At 45.1% G+C, this 22,958-nt stretch overlaps 1 protein-coding gene across 5 annotated transcripts; it reads left to right on the forward strand.

The window, feature by feature from the left end:
- The first annotated feature begins 805 nt into the window (after window positions 1-805).
- On the forward strand, window positions 806-21,057 carry LOC109898260 (calmodulin-regulated spectrin-associated protein 3). Of its 5 annotated transcripts, none has more exons than XM_031815786.1 (15): window positions 806-950; window positions 1,096-1,176; window positions 6,739-6,877; window positions 7,333-7,472; window positions 7,879-7,963; window positions 9,025-9,067; window positions 9,264-9,367; window positions 9,801-9,873; window positions 9,989-11,990; window positions 12,083-12,216; window positions 12,351-12,640; window positions 12,827-12,929; window positions 13,172-13,290; window positions 13,826-13,944; window positions 18,427-21,057. In XM_031815786.1, the coding sequence occupies exons 1-15, from the start codon at window positions 819-821 to the stop codon at window positions 18,727-18,729; spliced, it is 3,867 nt and encodes a 1,288-aa protein (XP_031671646.1). In that variant the 5' UTR covers window positions 806-818; the 3' UTR covers window positions 18,730-21,057. The 5 variants fall into 5 exon arrangements, with proteins under 5 accessions (XP_031671646.1, XP_031671649.1, XP_031671647.1 ...); XM_031815789.1 differs by having other exon boundaries at window positions 9,837-9,873; window positions 18,427-21,051; XM_031815787.1 differs by having other exon boundaries at window positions 9,267-9,367; window positions 18,427-21,051.
- Window positions 21,058-22,958: the final 1,901 nt, after the last annotated feature.

Raw genomic sequence — 22,958 nt, forward strand, 5'->3', positions numbered from 1 at the left:
TCTCTTCCCTCAGCCCCTGTCTCTTCCCTCAGCCCCTGTCTCTTCCCTCAGCCCCTGTCTCTTCCCTCAGCCCCTGTCTCTTCCCTCAGCCCCTGTCTCTTCCCTCAGCCCCTGTCTCTTCCCTCAGCCCCTGTCTCTTCCCTCAGCCCCTGTCTCTTCCCTCAGCCCCTGTCTCTTCCCTCAGCCCCTGTCTCTTCCCTCAGCCCCTGTCTCTTCCCTCAGCCCCTGTCTCTTCCCTCAGCCCCTGTCTCTTCCCTCAGCCCCCGTCTCTTCCCTCAGCCCCTGTCTCTGTCTCTCTTGGTGTGAAAGGGGTTTTGAATGTATAGTTTTGCACACACACACACACACACACACACACACACACTGTGCCACATGATTCCTGGGGTTTGTGCTGCTCTCTCACTGAGCCATCCCTAGTGAGTTGATTACAGAACAACACTGTAACAGAACCAAATTGTATTCTGCAACCTGTCATGCTGCAATATCTCATAGCAGAGAGGAGGAAGAAAACCCACTCACACAATGATTAGGAGGAAGAGGAAGAAAGAGAAAGAATACAGTGATGGGGCAGAGAGGAGAAAGTGCATAGAGTAAAAAGGGCTGTTATCGTGATAGCACAGATGTTCCAAAGTTCACTCAGACAAGCTCTCACTTTCTATTTTTCTCTCTTTACTCCTCTTGTCACTGCCACGCTTTCTGCTGACTCAGAGCTGTCCCGCAGCTACCAATCCCGCAGCTACCTCCCCTGACTGTTCCAATGCTGACAGTTTTTCCTGTTCTCTTTGCTGTGATTGGTGCAGAGTGCCCACCTGGCGGTGATGGATGCCCTGATGTCGTTGGGTGCCATGGAGATGGTGAGCGCAGTGAGGAAGTCCGGTGCGGGGGAGGAGCTTCTGGGCGGAGTGGGAGGAGCCAGCTGGGAGAACACCCTGCTCCACTGGGTGAACGGGGTAAGGACAAGGAGGACTGACTCTGTCTGTCTCTCTCATTCTCTTTGTCTCGCTCTCTGTCGCTGAGTCATGATTTCATAACCCAATTTATATGTGAGTACAAAATATACATACTTGTAACGTGTGGCTTTCTACCCCCCCCCAGTTGAATCGGAGGCTGAGAGAGAAAACAGAGTGGTGTGACCCATCTCAGGACAGCACAGAGCCACAGCCTGTTCCGCCTTTAGTAAGTATTACACCACACATGTACTACACATTGTCTGTGTCAAAAATGGCACCCGGGGATCACGTGACTCTTGAACGAGATTTGCCGCATGAACAAAGAGCTCCGCACAAGTAGTTTCCAATTCTTAATCTTACCTCCACTTCAAGTTAACTCCTTTAGCTTTAGTCAAAAAGTCATGGCGGCTACATAAGGCTACACTACAGGTGACATTTTTACCCGGACTCGAGCATTAGTGACGGAAAAAAACCTCCAGAAAGCAGCTAGCTTCAGAAAAAGCTAGCGCCATTAGCCAGGAGCAAGAGGACCCCCCCCCCCCAGGCCCAACAAATGCCAACCTCGCACTCTGTTGAACGTACAGAACTCAACATCAAATTAGATGGCATTAACTCTCAGCTCAAGTGCGATAGGGGGCAAGGTGACATCCCTGGAAAATGCTTTGCCTGACATCAACAATAAGATCACCAATGAGTCAGAGGGGCGAATCCTATCCATGGAAAACTCACTGACAGACGCCATGGAAACAATAGCATATGTTAAAAAGAAAATGGAGCATCTGGAAGAGAAAAGAGGACCTGGAATAATTGTTTTCTATTAAATCTGGGCGAAAAAGAAGAGGGAAACATGCCACTGATCCGCTACCTGCAAGACAAACTTCCCGAGGCGCTCCACCTGTCCACCGACAGGCCCATAGAACTGAGAAATGAGAAATGAGAAATGAAAACTGAGAAATGTACCAATGACTAAAATCGATTACTGTTATTACTGAAGGAGGTAAGACAACTTATAGCCGCCATCCAAAGAACCACCCCTGCCTGTTAAATGTAATTTTAGCCATCTAATTTATATTTATTTTATTTTAGCTGAGAGGGATAGGCTCTATAGCATAACCTAGGCCTACTAACATTTCAGCCTACTTTTGTTTCCCTTTTATTATTATTTGTAGTTATCATTTTGTCATAGGCCTCCACCATTTATAGGCTGTCGATTACGACACATTTACAGACCTAACGAGAAGCTCAATGTGTAAATGTTTTGCCTATGGCCTTATCCTGTTTGTTTTCATTCAAATGTAATATCAACAACTTATCCTATAGATCCCTCTTAAGGATTTGCCCCAACATTTCGGTTTTATTTGGTCCATACGATTAGCCCCATGTCCTTTGGGGAGGTATATGTAGGCTGGGCTATTTATTTTATTTTCTCCCTCTTTTTTAATGTGGTCTGGACAGGGGCTACGTTGTTGTCACTTACTCAATGCGGGGCGGAGAGGATGAGGCATTTCTTTGGTGGGGAGGGGGAGACGTTGTGCGTTGCTGTTACCGTTTTTTCGGAACACAGAATTGAGACTGTGTGGGGGTAATAGATCCAACGGGATGTGTCGGTGTTTGGGAACTCTGCTGGGGTGTTCAGAGATTGTTATTTTATGTACACCATTTATTTTTCTTATGTGATCGCAGCTGTACCTATTATCCACCTTTTACCCAGAGATGACTTGCAGTAGAGTTCCATTACTGTTTGACGTTGACTAGTACCTTAAATCTATTGACATGGAACTGCCATGGTCTAGGTCATGCAATAATATGGAAAAGAAAAAAGCAGACATTGCACTATTACAAGAGACACACCTCTGTGATGCCGAACATGCTCAACTCAGAAGAGCTTGGGTGGGACAGGTGTATTTCTCATCTTTCAAATCAAACAGTAGAGGTACAGCCATACTTATCCATAAGCATGTTCCATTCGTAATTGACAAAAACAGATCTGATCCAGAGGGGAGATTTACTCTGATAGTGATAGTAATTGGTTGCCCATACAGTGACCCAGCTATCTTAAACGCCCTTAACACAGATAGTCCTGCTTTCATGTTGAAAATGATAACCCTGTTCAATGAGCATTGTGTTTCCTTTGGCTGGAGATTTTAATTGTACCCTCAACCTAACCCTGGACAAATCATCTCAAGTCCCAACCCCAAATCCTAGATCTGCAAAGATGTTGAGGGACTGGAGGGACTGTAGCATGGAGGGACTGTAAGAAATACCTGTGCATTTCCTCCCAAATATGTTCTCACTCGTCTATAGTATGCAACCTAGACTTGCTAAAAGCCCTGAGTGATGCCAACTTTAATCTTTGGCATACTCTAGGAATCCGGACCTTTTCAGACCCATTTCATCAGAAAACCACTACACTGAAATCCTTTCAAGAGCTCTGCAGTGAATTCAATGTGCCAAGATCCCATTTAAAAATATATATATATTCAAATTAGACATGTAATTTCCTCATTTGCTTCCAAGAGGAGGTTTAGAGCTCAACTGAATGAAGTTGAAACCCTTCTTGCTACAGCACAATCCATTAAAGGCAAAATCTCCTACATCTATAGACTCCTTTCTGAGAAAGGAGACTCCTCCTTTACTCCTTTGAAAATAATCTGGGAAAAGGACCTTGGTCTGACTATCAGTGATGAGTTATGGGCGGAGGTTTGCAACAGGGTATACTGCTCCTCTACTAATGTAAAAATGGAAGAATCTAATTACACATTTGTCAAAATTGTATTACTCTCCAATGAGAATAAAAACAGACATTTCTCCTAACTGTAAAAGATGTACCTCTGAAAGTGGAACCTATATGCATGTATTTTGGAGCTGTAGAGAGATTGCAAAATCTGTCAATCTATACATACTGCTGAGCAGAAAATACTAGATGTACAGTTTGATATGACCCCGTGTATCGATCGCTTAATGCCCAGCAGGACTTTGTTCTTGATCCTGACAGAGAAAATTTCTTTATGACTATCACATACTTTGCTAAGAAATGTATTCTTCTATTGTGGGCTTCTCATACTTCTCATACATTTCAAATGTGGATTGACCAGATTGTTGACTTTCTCCCTCTTGAAAAGCTCACCTATGACCTCCGCAAGAGAACAGCCCAAGTTTGATAGACTGGTCTCCACTACTCAACTATATTTCAAATTGGACGGAGTAAAATGGGGTGATTAGGGAAATGAGCAGATACATGTTGTGTAAGGTGCTGTAAAAACTAATTATTTGCTTGTCGTCTCAGCTAAGGCTGGAAATAGCTAATAAGAACCTTAATAGTGCCGCGGCAAGTTTTATTTATTTTTTATTTATAATTATTATTATTGTTATTTTATTTATTTTTTAAGTCTGTCACATATGTGAATGTGGAATGTGTTTTGTTGGTTGATGGAATAACAAGAAAACGTAACTTTTTAAATTGAAAAAAAAAGGCTCCCTATATAGGTGGATCAATATAGAGCCCTATGGGCCCTGCTCAAAAGTAGCGCACTATGTATGGAATAGGGTGCCATTTAGGATGCAAACAGTATTTATGTCAACAGCACTCACATTACACAACGCATTGTGTAATACATGCACATCAATCTCATGGATTTCATGCTATTAAAACACTTGATGTAAACATGTCCTGTGAACAAGCATGTTTTATACAGTGTGCTTGTAAGATATGTATACTTTATTGTGACCGTTTATAGTGTCCTACACACACACTATACATGCAATCTCCCCAGTACCCTAGTGCTTGTACAGGTAACTACCAAAAATAAAGGAAACACGGTGTTTGGCACCACAAACTGCCAAAACAGCTTCAATGCGCCTTGGCATAGATCCTAGAAGTTTGGAGGGATGCGACACACACTGTCTCAGGCACCGCTCCAGAATCTCCCATAAGTGTTCAATTGGGTTGAGATCTGGTGACTGAGACACAACACACACCCTTTAAACCCCCTATTCTCCTTTGAGACCCCTTTTTTCAAAGTAACTGAGATATCTTCTAGCCAGAATAACAGGCAGCGGAGAATTTTTATACATGACCCTAAGCATGATGGAATGTTTTAATTGCTTAATTAACTCAGGAACCACACCTGTGTGGAAGCACCTGCTTTTGTATCTCTCATTTACTCAAGTGTTTCCTTTATTTTGGCAGTTACCAGTATCTCAGCATAACGTTAACTGGTTGTATGATTTTTATTTTTTTTTTTTTTTTTTACTAGGCAAGTCAGTTAAGAACAAATTCTTATTTTCAATGACGGCCTAGGAACAGTGGGTTAACTGCCTGTTCAAGGGCAGAACGACAGATTTTGTACCTTGTCAGCTTGGGGATTTGAACTTGCAAACTTTCGGTTACTAGTCCAATGCTCTAACCACTAGGCTACACTGCCGCCCCATATATATATATATATATATAGGAACCCACTGTTCCTAGGCCGTCATTGAAAATAAGAATTTGTTCTTAACTGACTTGCCTAGTAAAAATAAAATAAAAAAATAAAAAAATATGCCTATATAGACTATATATATATATATATACTGTCGGTATTAAGGCTACTTTGGAGGGGGTGTATATATATTATACCCCCTCCAAAGTAGCCTTAATACCGACAGTCTCGTCTCCTCCTGTCTTCTCCTTCCCCGCTTTCCTCTCTTTCTCCGACCTCCTTTCCTTCACTCTTTCCTCCTCTCTGACAGTGTCCCACTCGCTGGTACTGGAAACTTGTCCCTATAAGTTCCTCCTATTTCTTCTCCTCTGTTGTCACTTCTTATCTTTCTCTCCATCTTCATATTTTCTCTATTAGATTTTCAAATTAAAGGTCTGTTCTGTTTTTCTCTCTCTGCCTCTCCCCCTTTTGGAACAATATAATAATGCAGGCATATTGCTTCTCTGTATATTTCCTTGGGCTGATGTCACAGGGAGTGGCAGAGAAAAGTAGGGTGTTGTTGTTGGACGTAACTCGCATGTAATCCTAGTCAAGAGTAGTGCACTATATCGTCAATGTGAAAAAACGTTCATGCTAGAAACCATTCCCTCTGGTCGGCTCGGTCTTAAAAAGGACCTTGTGTGAGGGAGGTTTTAGTTTCTAGCCACCAGCCACTCATTGTTTTGAGTCCCAAATGGCACCGTATTCCCTATTTCTTGGATTACTTTTAGCCAGGGCGCATAGAGTAAGAAGTAATGAGCTTGTGGTGTAGGCCTTTTATGTGAGGTGAAACATTATGAACAGTGCAGATACAACAAGTAGATGTGACAGATTCCCAATTCTAACATAGCTGATAGTCATAGCTGTTTTACATTATACGTTTCTATCTGATTGGGACTATTGTGTAACATTACACTCTCCTGAACAGACCCCAGTAATTAGTCTGCTGATAGCGTTGACACTGTGCTGGCTGTGTTCAGTTCAGTCGTTGTCTAATACCTGAATAGTTTCAACCTGAATAGTCTCACCTGCGTCAGGTTGGGTTAAATATCTTCCTCCGATGAGACTCTCTCTCATGGCCTACTTTCCACTGACAAAGCCCTCGCTGTCTCTGGACTCATGATGGGTGGTGTGTGTGTGTATGTATGTATGTATGTATGTATTTTTTAAGAACATTGGACTTGAACGAGCTCTCCAAATGCAAACATCAAAGGTATTGCATTGAACTGTGCAGCCTGGACATCTCCCTAACTCTCACATACTCACTCAATGATGTCCCTCTCTTTTCTCTCGCTCTCTCTCACACACATACACACACCCCATCTAAGATCCGCTACAGAAAGGATAAGACGCTGTCTAAACAGAAGCCTACGTTTCCGGTGGTGACTGAAGTCAAAAACCTCTCCAACGGTTGTGCCATCGCTGCTATTGTACACTACTACTGCCCCGGCCTGTTGCGACTAGAAGGTACGTACATACATAAACCCACATGATAAAAATGAACTTGACAGTATTTGATATGCAAATACAAATTAAAAACACTGGACTAGTGTACAGTTGTCCAATATAATATAGTACATGCCTGGGGGTTTGTCTAAAAAGCCTAGCTTACTATGTCACACAAGGTTCCAATTAGGTTTAAACCACACTTTAATACAGTAACATACTGTGTGCAGGGTATCATAACACTTACTGTACTACCCTCTCATTGTCCTGTGTTAGATGTTTAGACTCCATGACCTGACTACCTGCTCATTGTACCGTTCCTGTGTTAAATGGGTGTCGCAATACGACTTCCCTGTGCCCTAGCCTCTCCAACCTCTGTGTGACTTTCGGAGGGGTTGGGATAAAGCAGAAGTCGAATTTCCATCGGTCTTCCGTGTATAATTGGATAATAAAGTAATCCTTGTTTTCTTCTTCAGATGTGTGTATGAAGGAGTCCATGGCGGTGGCAGACAGCCTGTACAACCTGCAGCTGATCCGAGAGTTCTGTGACAGCTGTCTGAAGAGCTGCTGCCCCCTGGTGTTGGAGGACCTGCTCTACACCCCACAGGAGCTCCAGGTACTACACCCCCACCTCATTGTGGGCCCATATAGCCACATCTACACCAACCCTTTTTCTGGAGAGTTACCTTCCTGTAGGTTTTTGCTTCAACCCTAGTTGTAACTAACCTGATTAATTTGGCTTATTATTAGGTGTGCTAGTAGACTAGGGTTGTAGTACAAACATACAGGATGGTAGCGCTCCAGAAACAGGGTTGGAGAGCTCTGATCTACACATTGTCTTTGCCTCAGAGCCATGTTTTTAGAAATATATGGCTAGAGAGTGTTTGGCCACCTGGGGCTGGATGCCATACATGTAATAAAACTATTAGAGCATATAACTTTATTGATACCCAGGAATGATTTGTTATGGAGACCGAAACAGCATTACAGGGGCCCTTTAACTGTTTCTCTGGTATGTTCAGGTCAACGTGATGAGTTTCCTAGCAGAGCTACTGGGTTGGTTTGAGGTACGGAGGCCAGAGTTTGTTCAGCCACTGAACACCACTGGTAAGCGTTTTGCTGGGCCCTGTTCAGGAGGATGCAATGTACAAAACATTCCAATTAAATCAACAACAAAAAATTCACGTGCGCCGAATACAACAGGTGTTACAGTAAAATGCTCACTTACAGGCTCTAACCAACAGTGCAAAAAAGGTATTAGGTGAACAATAGGTGAGTAAAGAAATAAAACAACAGTAAAAAGACAGGCTATATACAGTAGCGAGGCTATATACAGTAGAGGGGTTATATACAGTAGCAAGGCTACATACAGACACCGGTTAGTCAGGCTGATTAAGGTAGTATGTACATGTAGATATGGTTAAAGTGACTATGCATATATGATGAACAGAGAGTAGCAGTAGCGTTAAAGAGGGGTTGGTGGGTGGTGGGTGGGATGCAGATAGCCCGGTTGCAGTAAGCCCGGTTAGCCAATGTGCGGGAACACTGGTTCGTCGGCCCAATTGAGGTAGTATGTTCATGAATGTATAGTTAAAGTGACTATGCATATGATAAACAGAGAGTAGCAGCAACGTAGAAAAGAGGGTTTGGGAAGGGGGCACACAATGCAAATAGTCCGGGTAGCCATTTGATTACCTGTTCAGGAGTCTTATGGCTTGGGGGTAAAAACTGTTGAGAAGCCTTTTTAACCTCGACTTGGCACCCCGGTACCGCTTGCCATGCAATAGTAGAGAGAACAGTCTATTGCTGGGGTCTTTGACACGTAGAAATGTGTCCTATAGAACAGATGGTCTGTCAAGTAGAATAGGGAATTATGTCAGCTCTAGTTATTACATTTCTATCTGCAATATTCGAAGCGTTTCGCCTCACTGAATACACCCCTAGGCCTATATTCATAAAGCGACTGAGTAGGAGTGCTGGTCTAGGATCAGGTTCTCTCTGTCCATATCTTATTCATTGTGATAAAAAAGGCTAAACTGATCCTATATCAAGCACTTCTACTTTTGAGATGCTTGATACATTCAAGCCCACGTCTTATATGTGATTCCTGCGTAGGCCTAAATGGCTGTGTCGATATTTGACTAATGAGACCGTTTGTTTTATTCCAGATGCTTCTGCACTGCTCAAGCCAACCAGTTTGAGCAATAACAGGTACAGCAGCTCACACAGTCATAATCACTAACATTACCACTAATATAGAAAATATAAAGTGATCTATTTCAGGAATGGTATCTTTAGAGTGAAAGTTTGTGAGAGCTGGTGAATGAGTAGATTTCCAATGTATTTATTACATATGGCAAATCAACTTGAACTTGAAACTGGAAGCAAATTTTTATCTGTATTTCAGCAGCTCTCCTTCCATCTTCAAGAAGCCATTCCTGCCCATCTCCTCACCAGTGTCGCCAGGGCCTGCGCCAGTTGAGACCAGGGCAACGCCATCCCATCATTTAGGTCTGTCACACTTCTGTTCTCTGCAGAACATCTGGGTTCAAATAGTATTTGTTTTATTTACAATAAAACAACATGATTATACATAGTACATATAATACAAAACTGATTGATTGATGAGCTTGCCTGGCACAATGAAAGCAATGGAGTAGTCCCGAAAGCGCAAACTCCGTTCATCTGTGACCACATGCAGGCATGCTCAATCAATTGCTCCTCAAAGTATTTGAGGGAGAACAGATAGTTAAGTTTACACCCAGGTCTGGTGAGGATGCCATTGCATCTTTTGTAACTGTGTGGTCTGCATGTGTTTATCAGTGAGTGGGTCCATGTAAAGCTTTTTCTGTCTCTGTTTTTTGTGCTTTTTGTTTGTTTGTTGGTGTTTGCATCTATGTGTGTGTGTGTGTGTGTGTGTGTGTGTGTGTGTGAGTGTGTACAGGATCTCTGACTCAGTCTGCCTCCATGTCTCATGTAGAGGGAGCTGGGAGAACATGGACCAAGAAGCCTTTCAGGTAGGCCCCATCTCATTGTCTGTCTGTCTGTCATATTTCAGTTGTATCTCAATACAACGGTTGAGGTCAATTCAGGAAGTAAACTCTCTCTCTCTTCCTGTCTCTCTCTGTCCAGTCATCCCCTGTCCTCAGCCGTGTCATTTAGCATTCCCTTCAGCCTGGACAGCGACGTGGACGTCGTGATGGGCGGAGCCATCACCTGCTCGGTCAGCTCTGACAACGTGGCCCCCAGCCAGACTGTGACCCGCGTGCCCTACACTCCCCCAGAGGACCTTAGCCATCTGCTCGACAAGCCCCCAGCCACCCCGGGCTCCCACAGAGGCTCCTGGGCCACCCAGAGCTCCTCTGTGGTGCCCATGCTGCTGAAGAAGAACTGCCTGGGAGACTGGGATGGGGAGCTGCCCACCATCGAGGAGGCCCTGCAGATCATCCACAACGAGGGCAAGATGGAGCCCCGGCTCCACCCCGACGGGGCGGTCGACGGATTCTTCCTGCACTCGCCCGATGACCCGGCCAGCACCAGACACAACGGCCACGCCACTCACCCCTCCCACCCGCCTAACCCTATACCCCTCAGCTGCTCCGCCCCGTCCCGCTCTGGGATGATGTACCACCCCCACCTCCCCATGGGGGGCAAGACGCAGGCACCCAGGGAGCAGCCCTCCTCCTCCCATACCCGACACACCTCGGAGGGCTCGCGAGACGACGACTCGTTGCTGAGGGACGGGAGCATGGGCTCTGACGCCTCTGAGGACCTCCTTCTTCTCCCCAATGCCCAGTCCATGCCTGCTGTCCACACCAGAGGCCACGGAGGGGACGACGACGCGCCGGACAGTGGCGTGAGGATGACCAGCTTTGCTGAGTTCAAGAAGAAACCGTCGACAGTGGGCGAATCACCTAAAAGCGGCGGCGCCAGCAGCAGTGAACCCGTCGCCCCGGCAGCAACGGCTCCGATGACAAGCTGGGTGGCCCAGCCCCAGAAGTCGACAGAGGAAAGCCCCAGTAAGCGCCCTGGACTGACCACCGAGATGTCAGAGCTGGGAGCCCGGCTGGAGGAGAAGAGGAAGGCCATCGAGGCCCAGAAGAAACGTATTGAGGCCATCTTTGCCAAGCACCGCCAGAGACTGGGCAAGAGCGCCTTCCTGCAGTTGAAGAAGGAGCACAGAGAGGGGGAGAGAGAGGAGGAGCAGGGCGGTCAAGTCAGCGCCTTCTCCACAGAGGAGGACCTCAGGGGGCTAACGCTAGAGGAAACGCTGGCTCGCGTGGAGGACGAGGAGCAGCAGGAGGGGAACGTCAAACCTTCATCACACCTGGACAAGCAGGCCTCCTTACCCAGAAGGGAGAAGGGTGCAGGGGTGGCAGGGCCAGGAGGAGAGCAGGTCGGGGTGGCAGGGCATCAGCCAGCGCCCTTGGGGGATTACAACAACGCCGTATCAAAGCTGAACGCGGCACTAAGCTCCCTGCAGAGCGACATGCAGCGCCTCTCCGAACAACAGGACCAACTCATCAGGAAGAAGCCCGTCGCTCCCAACAGCAACAAGTCCTGGGTGATCCTGCCCAGTCTCAAATCCTCGGCCCCTCCCTCGACCCGCATGTCCCGCGCGTCCACCCCCCGTGACCTCGCCTCTGCCTCCTCTTCCCCCTCGTCATCCCGCCGCAACGCCGCCAGTCCCACCAGAACATGCAATTCGCCCCAGGTCCAGCGCCGGGCCAAGTCGGTGCCTCCCAAGAGCCCCAAGCACCAGGCCACCCACTACCACCACGTCCGCCCCCAGGACCTCAAGGTGCAGGGCCTGTCGCGCGTGCTCACCCCCCCGAAGAATGTGGACACTATCCCCCACCTGCGCCGCGCCTCCCCCTGGCAGTGCCGGGACCAGAACTCTTCCACCTCGGGGAGAAAGGAGCGTGTGGGTTGTGGGAGCTCTGGGGCGCCCTCAGAGTGCTCGATTGAGAGTGATGTTCTGGCGGTGGGTTTTTTTAATGGCAAGCGCAGCAGCCTGATCGAGATTTCTCTATCAGCCTTGCGTGGGGACGAGGATGACCTGAGTGTCATGGATGACTCCATGAGCGACGTGACCGAACCTGAGATGAAGGGAGGGGTCGGCTTCTTCTTTAAGGTTAGTCGGACTATGTGTGTTTGTTTGTCTGTGTATGTGTTTAAGCCTGACTAATTCTGTATCTGTATGTGTGCGTTTGTGTCCTCCATCAGGATGGAAGGGTGCGGCCGGAGGACGAAATGGCCCAGAGGAAAGCAGCCCTGATGGAGAAACAGCAGAAGAGGGCGGAGGAGATGAAGAGACGCAGACTCGAGCAGGAGGAGAAGAGCGAGAAAGAGTATGCAATGTGCGTTGTGTTTTCAAGCCACTTATAGAACTGCATTGTCCAATAGTCGAGTCTCTGAATCAACTAGATGGAGCTGCTCATGTTTTTTGATTTGATTGATTAATTGGTTACCCCCCCTCTCTCTATACCTGTAGCCGACCTGAGTGGTTTAACATCGAGGGATGTGGAGACAAGAGTGGTGGTGGCGGAGGTGAGGACAAGCCCCGGACCCCCTGTACCCACTCTTCAGATAGCACGACCCAGCGGAGAGACACCTTTACCAGGCAGGAGTACGAGCGGAGGCAGCAGCTGAAGATCATGGAGGATCTGGACAAGGTGTTGCAGCAGAAGCCTACCACGGTGCGTGGCGTGAAGAAGCAGAGACCCAAGACCATGTTCCGGGATGACTCAGTGCTTTTCCGCTGCCCCACCAAGGGATTAATGGGTAGATATAAACTCCACCGCCTGCTCTCCTGTTGCTGAGTCAGTCCTGGGCCGTTCCTTGTCGTTTTTTGTTGTTGTTGCTGCGTATATCACAAGATGTGTCATATTAATGTGTTTTTTTCTGTGTTTGTGTTTCTCTCACTCTCTCTCTGTCTCTCTCTCACTCACTCACTCACTCACTCACTAGGCTCCAAACTCAACAAGGTCTATTCCCACTCTACCATGAACCTGTCCTCAATTGCTAACGACACTGGCAATAGCGGGACACTGGCCGTCAGGAAATCTCCCAGGTAACTAACTGTCAACCATAACAAGTTGTATTTTACTGCACAGGTAACTATACCGCACAGTTGGTTAACCATAACGAGTTGTATTTCCCCCACCCAGGGACCTGTAGCCGACTATGCTCCCGTCCTCACTATCGGCCTGTTTTTTAAATAAATATGTGATTCAGTGTCTGTCTGTTTTATGTACCAGTATATAGATTGTTTTGTTGTTATGCTTCACAACACATTTCCTCTCCTCCCTACAGCCGATCTCACTCCCCCTCAAGGCTGATGTCACCAGGACGAATGGCCAATCAGAACGGAGAGAAGGACTGGGAGAACGCCTCCACGGCCTCGTCTCCTACCTCCATTCCAGAATACACCGGTACGTTTACCTTACATTACAGCTTACTGTTAACCATCACTCGGGGTCCATGACTGTGACTGACATACCCTCTTCCAATATTCCTGTTCCAATAATATCCACACTAGCATTAATCAATAATCTTACTTAACCCAGAACTAAAGTATTGTGTAATTGGCCAGATGCTCGATTAAGAAAGCGAACCGGAACAAAGAACTCTCTCTTTAAATGTTCCCTCCCCGTCCGAATATTGAAAGATGCTAAGACCTGCAAAATCGTGATTTGTCCAAAATACCAGAACTAATGCTGCTCGTTATCTCACGCATCCCCTTGTAATCATGACAGATCTACGCTACCATTTATGTTTACGATAGATTACTTTATCATAAGTGGAATGCTAGTGTGGATATGGGAATACGATGTCATCATAAGTATCTGTTTGAACCAATCCACCACATATTAACAGAAAGCCCATATGGGAACGTACTTGGTCTTTGATATATGGCGTGTTATTTGTATTGATTGTGTTTCGGCATTGATTTGTGTTGGCTTCCAGGGCCCAAGCTGTACAAGGAGCCCAGCTTCAGGTCCAACAAGTTCATCATCCACAACGCCATCTCCCGCTGCTGCCTTGCCGGCAAGGTCAACGAACTGCAGAAAAACAAGATTGTAGAGGTCAGAAATCTTTAAATCAACAACTCCCCTTAGATCCTTTTAAATCAATCTGTGCATCCCAAATGGCACCACCATAATCCATTATAGTGCACTTAGGGAATAGGGGTGCCATTTGGGATGCAAACAACCCCTGTTAGAGCCCTTTAAATCAACAACCTTTCTAACTGTCAGGAGAATTCTATACTCCTGTTCATTTATCAATTAAATTATGTTACCCTCAGTCTGTTATATCAGGATTTGTAAGATACTGATAGAAACAAAAACAGACAGAGGCCCAGTCTACCAAAGTTAAATGTTTATTCACGGGAATGTTCTGACGTGTACAGTACAGGACCTTCAATTTATAGCGACACAGATACTTCCACACCAAACATCAAATCCACCCGCCAATAGAGCCTAGGGGAGTACGTGAGAATAGTGTCTTCCTACCCTCCCCTAAGATAGGGAGAGACGTGGGACTGGGAAGTTCTCAGTGTCCCAGCCAAGGTCTCCCCGGATCTGGTTCAGACAGATAGTCTGTTCTCAAAACACTAGACACATTGTTCCCAAAACGTTGATTCTGACTAAAACCACACACAGTATTATAATGTAATCATCGAATGAGTCTAATACTTACACACATGTATTATAATAATCTTCCTTATCAATCCACCCTTAAATGACTAGATGATACATACTGAAACTAATATCCTACAAGGAAACATAACAAATAATCGAAATTGATACAAGAGAATATAATGTATGTACATCAGATATTCATTCATGACTGTTATAGGTCTAAATCCAATTGTAACACTTCCGTTAGGATTTTTATTACAAGCTTCATAAAAATACGGTCTTATCCCTCAAAAATAAGTCTCATCCAACATTGGCTCCTCATAGTTGAAAGAAACGGAATCCTCTGCTAGCCCTTGAAGATTCGAACTCATCACACAGACCAGCGCTCGAAATCGGTCCATACCTCACCATCTGTTGCGCCACCGACCTCTCCAGAGTCCTGATAAGCAAAACTTTCACACAAGGTACCAAACAACACCCACACAGAACCAAAACACTCATACAAGTAAAGGTTGCCCACAACACAGGGATAATTACATTTTTCCATTTCCCAAACACACTGTCAAACCAATTTGTTAGAGAATTATCGACCCCAGAGTTCTCAGCTAATTCGTGAGCTAGGGTTGTTAACCCAGCCAGGGCCTTGGTTACTGATCCATCTGGAGCTGTGTTATCGGGGATGAACGTACAACATTCTGCCCCGAAGATGACACACACCCCTCCCTTTTCAACCAATAACATGTCTAAAGCGATCCTGTTCTGCCACACCATCAAACTTGTTGCCGCGGTTTGTTCTGCCAAATCTCTCACATCTCTCACCAACGTTGCTAATGTAGATTGGATTAACAATCTACATTTTTATTTATCGTTGACCACCAGAAAATACTTGATTCCAAGCCAGCCCATATCTGATTCCTAGCTTTGAACTCATATCGGGCACCCCTCTTGGAACTCCAATGCTATCAATGTAAACTCTATTGTCAAAAGACCCAGACGGAGCACTCCGTCTCAATCTTCCACCTGCCACCAGGTCTCTGGGTAGGATAAGAGTGAATATCATGCCCAACTGCACCAGAGTGCATACACCAGTCCAATTTGTTGGCAGGCTCGGCCACAGCTCCATCCCTTCACATAACCACCAGACATCCGCTCTGGGCCGTTTTATCTTACTAAATTCCTTGGAACTTGACCGAAAACTGGTCAAATCCAACATACCATACCCCTAGATCCTCTTTCATGACCTTTTTAAGGGTCAAGCGTATCTTTATGCAATTACATCCCCCTCTCCGGATTACAGTCAAACATTCTCACATTCACTATACTCCACCTCCTTCCATACTGGGTGAGTGGATTCATATAGCCCTCTCTCTCCGTATGAGCTATGACCCGTGTCCACGACCGGCACGGGGACCTGCACAGATATATACCTTAATGGCTCAGAGTCCTAGACTGCCATTTTGGTCTATATAAAACTCCATTGAGACACCCTTTCCAACCTCTACTCTAACTTCCTGTCTACCCAGGTCTCTCTTATAGTCTAAAACATGGGTCAAATTACCACTCTCCGCATACTCAGGTGTATCAGGAATATGGCTCCCACGATAAGACAGCTCAGCCCAAACAGCACTCCGGTGAAGCCCCACCCTTTCCCGGAAAACATATCAGCAGCCAGAGGCCAGACCATACTTCCACTTCTATGAACAATCACAGGGATGAAATGACGGGGTCAGGGAATTTAGTCAGAGAGATGGCCCCCAGATCCTAGCGATTCCAGTTCTCCTCTCTAACACTGATTGTTCGACAGTGTCAGGGTGTCTTACCGTCCTGCAGTGTGTGATATGAATCCAAGTAGTTCTTTCGGCTATTCTCACAGCGAAGGCTGTCACTAGGAGTACTTGGTATGGTCCCTTCCACCGTGGCTGCTTCCAGTCCTTTTTCTTTAGTGATTGGACCCAGACCCAGTCCCCTTGCCCAATCTCGTGGGTAGTCTCCTTCTGCAATTCTCCTGTGGGACATAAAACGTTTGACAAACGGTCTTCTATTTGTTCTATCTAATCATGTCCGCCAAGTAAGTTGGGAACGCTATAACATTTTGGGGGGGTATTATCCAATAGGACAGTGTCCTATCCCATAAAATGAGCTTCAAGGGCTAGCAGAGGATTCCGTTTCTTTCAACCAATATTGGATGAGACTGTTATTTTTGAGGGATAAGACCGTATTTTTATGAAGCTTGTAATAAAAATCCTAACGGAAGTGTTACAATTGGATTTAGACCTATAACAGTCATGAATGAATATCTGATGTACATACATTATATTCTCTTGTATCAATTTCGATTATTTGTCATGTTTCCTTGTAGGATATTAGTTTCAGTATGTATCATCTAGTCATTTAAGGGTGGATTGATAAGTAAATGTGTTTTAATAAATTATTAGAATGTTACAGTCCTGAAACCATGTGATTGTATGAAATTAATTTGAGTCATTAGATTATTATAATACATGTGTGTAAGTGTTAGACTCATTTGATGATTATATTATTATACTGTGTGTGGTTTTAGTCAGAATCAACGTTTTAGGAACAATGTGTCTAGTGTTTTGAGAACAGACTGCCTGCGCCAGATCCGGGAAGACCTTGGCTGGGACACCGAGAACTTCCCAGTCCCAGGTCTCTCCCCATCTTAGGGGAGGGTAGGAAGACACTATTCTCACGTACTCCCCTAAGCTCTATTGGCGGGCGGATTTGATGGTCCTGTACTGTACACGTCAGAACGTTCCCGTGAATAAACATTTAACTTTGGTAGACTGGGCCTCTGTCTGTTTTTGTTTCTATCAGTATCTTACAAATCCTGATATAACAGACTGTGGGTAACAATTGAATTGGTAAATGAACAGGAGTATAGAATTCTCCTGACACTAAACCCCCTCTCCGCTCCGCTGGCTGGACTGGCTGTCACAGTCTACCTGGTTGCCTCTGTTCATATCCAGTTTACCTCCTCTCTCTCAATTCAAATGGGCTTTATTGGCATGGGAAACATATGTTTACAAAAGTGAAATAAACAGTAAAAGGTGAACAGTAAATATTACAGTTCCAAAATAATAAAGACATTTCAAATGTCATTATGTCTGTATAAAGTGTTGAACGATGTGCAAATAGATAAAGTACAAAAGGGAAAATAAGCCAACATCAATATTGGTTGTATTTACAATGATATTTGTTCTTCATTGGTTTCCCTTTTCTTGTGGCAACAGTTCACACATCTTTGCTGCTGTCATTGCACACTCTACCCAATAGATATGGGAGTTTATCAAAATTGGATTTGTTTTCATATTCTTTGTGGGTCTATGTAATCTGAGGGAAATATGTCTCTATGGTCATACATGGCAGGAGATTAGGAAGTGCAGGTAATTTTCCACCGAATTTTTTGGGCAGTATGCACATAGCCTGTCTTCTCTTGAGAGCCAGGTCAGCCTACGGCAACCTTGCTCAATTGCAAGGCTATGCTTACTGAGTCTGTACATAGTCAAAGCTTTCCTTAATTTTGGTCAGTCACAGTGGTCAGGTATTCTGCCACTGTGTACTCTCTGTTCAGTGCTAAATGGCATTGTAGTTGGCTCATTTTTTTTGTTCTTTCCAATGTGTCAAGTAATAATCTTTTTGTTTTCTCATGATTTGGTTGGGTCTAATTGTGTTGCTGTCCTTGGGCTCTGTTTGTGAACAGAGGACCAGCTTGCTTATGGGACTCTCTCTCTTTGCCTCTCTCTCTCAATTCAATTCAATGCTTTATTGGCATGGGAAACATGTGTTTACATTGGCAAAGCGCTCTCACTCTTTCTAATGTGTATTTGTATTGAATTTGTTGAATTGTCATTGTTAAAGTGTTTTTAACATTGTTTTATCTTCCCCTCTCCTTCTATGGTTCAGGAGATGGAGAAGTGCCAGGCCAACCACTTCCTCATCCTCTTCCGTGACTCCAGCTGTCAGTTCCGGGCCGTCTACACCATGAACCCAGAGACCGAGGAGATGATGCGCCTGACGGGCATCGGGCCTCGTGTCATCAGCCCTGCCATGGTGGAGTCCATATACAAGTATAGTTCGGACCGCAAACAGTTCACCACCATCCCATCCAAGACCATGTCCATGAGCGTCGATGCCTTCACCATTACTGGGCACCTGTGGCAGAGCAAGCGCCCAGGGACCCCCAAGAAGCTGGGAAACCCCAAATAATAATGAGAACATCTCAAAGATGGAGGTGGTGATGGGCGGAGGGAGGAAGGAGGTGGACATATCTAAAGCAGGGGCCCCTCTTCCCCCAGTCAACCCCCTCCTTTATCTTATATTGGTTTGGTCCAGTGTTGGCTGTTGATTTGGAGACTGCTTTAGCTCAGTAGGCTGGTCAGTTAGACCACCAGAGGGATCTGAAAGGAATAAATGACACTGGTGCCTACACCTGTCCAACCAGATGGTCTCTGTCCCTTTAAGACCATCCTCGGTTGTATTCACTGGGAAGAAAACGGACCAAAACAGGGAGGGACTACCTGAATGTGTCCAATAAGAAAAGCTTGTTTTTCGTTGCAAAATGATTTGCTACGGTGTGCACTAATGAATATGACCCTTATCAGCTCTGTGCATGGGGGACATTGGTACATGTCATGTGACAAGGGGGCAAGCTAATCACTACTACTAAAGCCATTCATAGGGCTCTGTCTGTCACACACTACACCCCGTAGGTGCCTCTGATTGCCCCCCCCCCAGCCTGATCTACCTAGATTGTAAAATAATAATAATAATGTTGTGATAGGACTGGAATGAACAAGCCTTCTTCCCACTGTACTGGGCCTATCACCCCCAGGGTCTGGCTCCCCCAGCCTCCTACTGCCTTCCCTCTCCCCCCTGACCCTACTGCCTTCCCTTCTCCCCCCTGACCCTACCTGCCTTCCCACTGTACTGGGCCTAGAGAGAACATCTCACACACTGCCGCAGCTCTCTGAACAGAACATGGGGGGGGAACAGACCTGCAATCTCCCTCTATTTCTCTCTCTCTTCTCTTTCTTTCATCTGACCTTTCTTCTTTAATTCCAGGACTCTTTCTCCTCCCGTCTGCTGCTTCTCCATGCAGACGGGACAGAAGAACCCAAGCTGAAAAAAATCAGACTTAGCAATCTGTTCTCTCATGAATGTAGGGCGCACCCGAACCACTCTGCTCCCCCAGTTTTCATTCGCCAGGCAAGGACTGGGAGGGACTGTATTGGGCGGGTCCACTGAGGGCTCTAGCACTCTTGACTGGCTGCCTTGCCTGTCAGTCAGAGCGGTATGAAGGGCTCCGCCCATCTCCAACTCTACTTCAGCTGTAGACATCTGGATGTTTTTTTTACACCACTACTTTTGACATGTGCTGAGTGAATCTCTTGAGCAGAAATGAGAACTCAACTCTTAAAAAAAAAAAAAAAACTTGCTTTATTTCCTATTTCAGTACGACAGGAGGAATGAAAATAGCGTAATATTTTTGTACATGATTATCTTGATTAATAATATTGGAAAAAATGAAGGACTTTATACTCTGTTTAGCATTACCCTGGATTCACATTGTGTGGAGAGAAAAAAAGAACTATGAATAAGCTAGCCTGCTGCTTTACCATTAGCGAGGTGTGTGTGTGTTTGAGAGAAGAGCGTGCAAGTGAGTGAAAGAACGAGCGAATGAGTAGAAAAACTGTCTTAACAGAGACTTAGAGGAACAGAGACTTAGAGGACTATCCACAATCTGAGAAAAAACCGAGAAGGACAAAAATGAACAAGACGTGTCATTTGAGATCACATACATATTCATGTGAATGAAAGATAATCAGGACTCAGCCCTAATTTGGTCCCTGCAGGGTATGGTGTAATAGTATATGCAGTTTTGGGTAAGCCTAGACCCCATAGGGGACACATGGTGTTTCTGGTGTAACCTGTAGGCTCAAGTGGGTTCTGACCTCCTCTTGGCTTCATTTAGCACTACATCAGCTGATGTAGGTCAGCTGTCATCTCTCCTGTCTTGTTATACATCACAAACTGCCTCCAACAACAACAAAATGTTTCTGTCGTTTTGACTGAATTTCAAATGGAGATCTGAGATTTTTATTGTCTCTCTAAATCAGCATTTATTAAATGAAAGCGTGACAATGGGTTTGTATGTTCGGTGTATATTGCAAGGATTGTGTGACTGTTGGTTTAATGTGTATATCTGTTTGTAAAGAAGAGTACGTATGTGATAGTCGAACTATAACTGGATTCTGTGCAATTCTCCTGTAGACAGACAAGTCATGTAACTCCAAGCTGTGTTTATTGGGTAAGGATTGTTTTAGTTTCAAGATTGTATAATTTTTTTTCCATTAAGGTGGTGATTCACGTTCATTTCATAGAAGTCATGTCCTGTATGTTGTCTTTTTATTTTACTCTGTCACCACCGTGTCAATGTGGGCGGAGTATTTGTGTTCCTCTCAAATTGTTCTTGATTACAGATCTATCCCAGGTAACTGGACCAGGCTAATACAATCCTTTTAAAAATCACCATTACCCCTTCAAGTTTTTGTCATGCTCATTCTTAGTGTTTCTGGACCCACCTTTAACTGAACAACTTTATAGGCTTAACAAAGCCTTCATGAACCCAGAATAGCTTTGCTATTCCAAACAGATCCACTGGGTTTTGTATGACCAATATACATATATCGATAACAGGGCAGGTCCGAAATGACCTGAGGTAAGGTGCACTACCATAAATAAAATTAGCTTAATAGATCCGGGTGCCTTGGTGGCCAGAGGGGTTATTAAGAAGGGATATTAAATAGGTGCTGGGAGATAGGACGGTGATCTTAAACAAATAAGATAACTCATAGGATTAAGAGGGAATATTAACTAGGCTTGGGGAGACAGGAAGGGAATTCTATGCGTACAAGATAACTTGAATGGTCAATTAAACTCTGGGTGAATTGACCATCGTTCCGATTCAACAAACAGTACTGAAATAAAGTCCAAAAAATTAGGAGAGGGATGTCTAATATAGCGGAGTGAGATACAAGATATTGGTGTACTTTAAAAGTCCTATGACGCAACATGAAATAGGAGGTTAACTAGGGATTTACGACCCCTGGGTAATAGCTTATAGTTGTACGGGTGAGACCTAGTATCCGATCGACAGTCAACGCTATAGATAAAGTTTCCAGAAAGGAGAAAACACAAATAGAAATCCATAGACATAGATTGTAAGCATTAAAGAGACACAGACATAGTCAGGCAGGAGAACAACCATAGGAACTAGGAAATGGTAAAAACAGCACATACATAGATCATAGAAATACATACACATAGATAGTGATAAATACCATAGCTACTAGGAGTGGCTAGGATTTATTAAACATGCGTAGTAAATCCTCCAAGGAGGAGGAGATCAGTGTTACATGAAGCAGAATAAACAAGGGTTGAATACAGCTAGGGTCTGGCTTTCTGAAGCCAGGAAAAGAGTCAAGGCTGAGAAAGGAGAAGAGGTCAGTCAATATCCCCTAATTGCCTTACTGAACCCACGGGCGGGGGAAGGACAGGAACCCATTTTAGAAGTATATAGGGTCAGTCAAGAGAATAAGAAAGATGAGTTCTTAATGGCAGTGCTAGAAGATAGCGCAACGGGAGTTAAAAACAGAGAGAGCAGGACGGGGGCATACAGAAAGGAAGGGAGAAAGAGGGTGCTATAAAATGTTACAATGGTAATAAAAATGGACATTTCGCCAGGGTATGCGAGGCTCCATGTGGATATTATAAACAAAAAAGGACATCAGTGCCACGATTGTAAACAGAAACCACATGGAAAGGGGGGTAAAAATAAAAAAAGGAGAGAGGCGCCCAAAGCCTGACTCAGACAAAGACAATGATGAACCCTGACTAGAAACTGATACTGCTAAAATAGTCAGGAAGGGTTTAAAGCCCATCTTCCATTTATCTCTTTCTCGTATCCGAACCAGATGGTAGTCATTCCAATGTCCAACATCGAGAATACAGTCGGCCACTGGAGATGCTCGTAAGCTGAGGAGAGAAGTGGTAGCGGGAAACGGTTCTTTACCGTGATGTCATTAAGCCCCCGGTAGTCGATACACTGGCGCAAGGTTTTGTCCTTTTCCACAAAGAAGAACCCTGTGCTGGCAGGGGAAGAAGAAGAACGAATGATCCCTGCCCCCAGAGAGTCCTCAAAGTACCCTTATTGGGCTTGGTCTCCGGACCAGACAGGGATTAAAGCTGCCCCCAAGGTGGTGTAGTGCCAGGGAGGAGGTCAATGGCACAGTCATAGGGCCGATGCGAAGGCCCAGTCAATCAGGGGGTTGTGCCTCTGGAGCCATGACATCCCCAAAACCACGAGTACATGAGGAGATTCACTAAGTAGAAACTGCATGATCTGACTGTTGCATGTTGATAGGAATTGTACTGTG

Source organism: Oncorhynchus kisutch, unplaced genomic scaffold (genome assembly GCF_002021735.2).
Source record: "Oncorhynchus kisutch isolate 150728-3 unplaced genomic scaffold, Okis_V2 scaffold628, whole genome shotgun sequence".
NCBI classification, from domain to species: domain Eukaryota; kingdom Metazoa; phylum Chordata; class Actinopteri; order Salmoniformes; family Salmonidae; genus Oncorhynchus; species Oncorhynchus kisutch.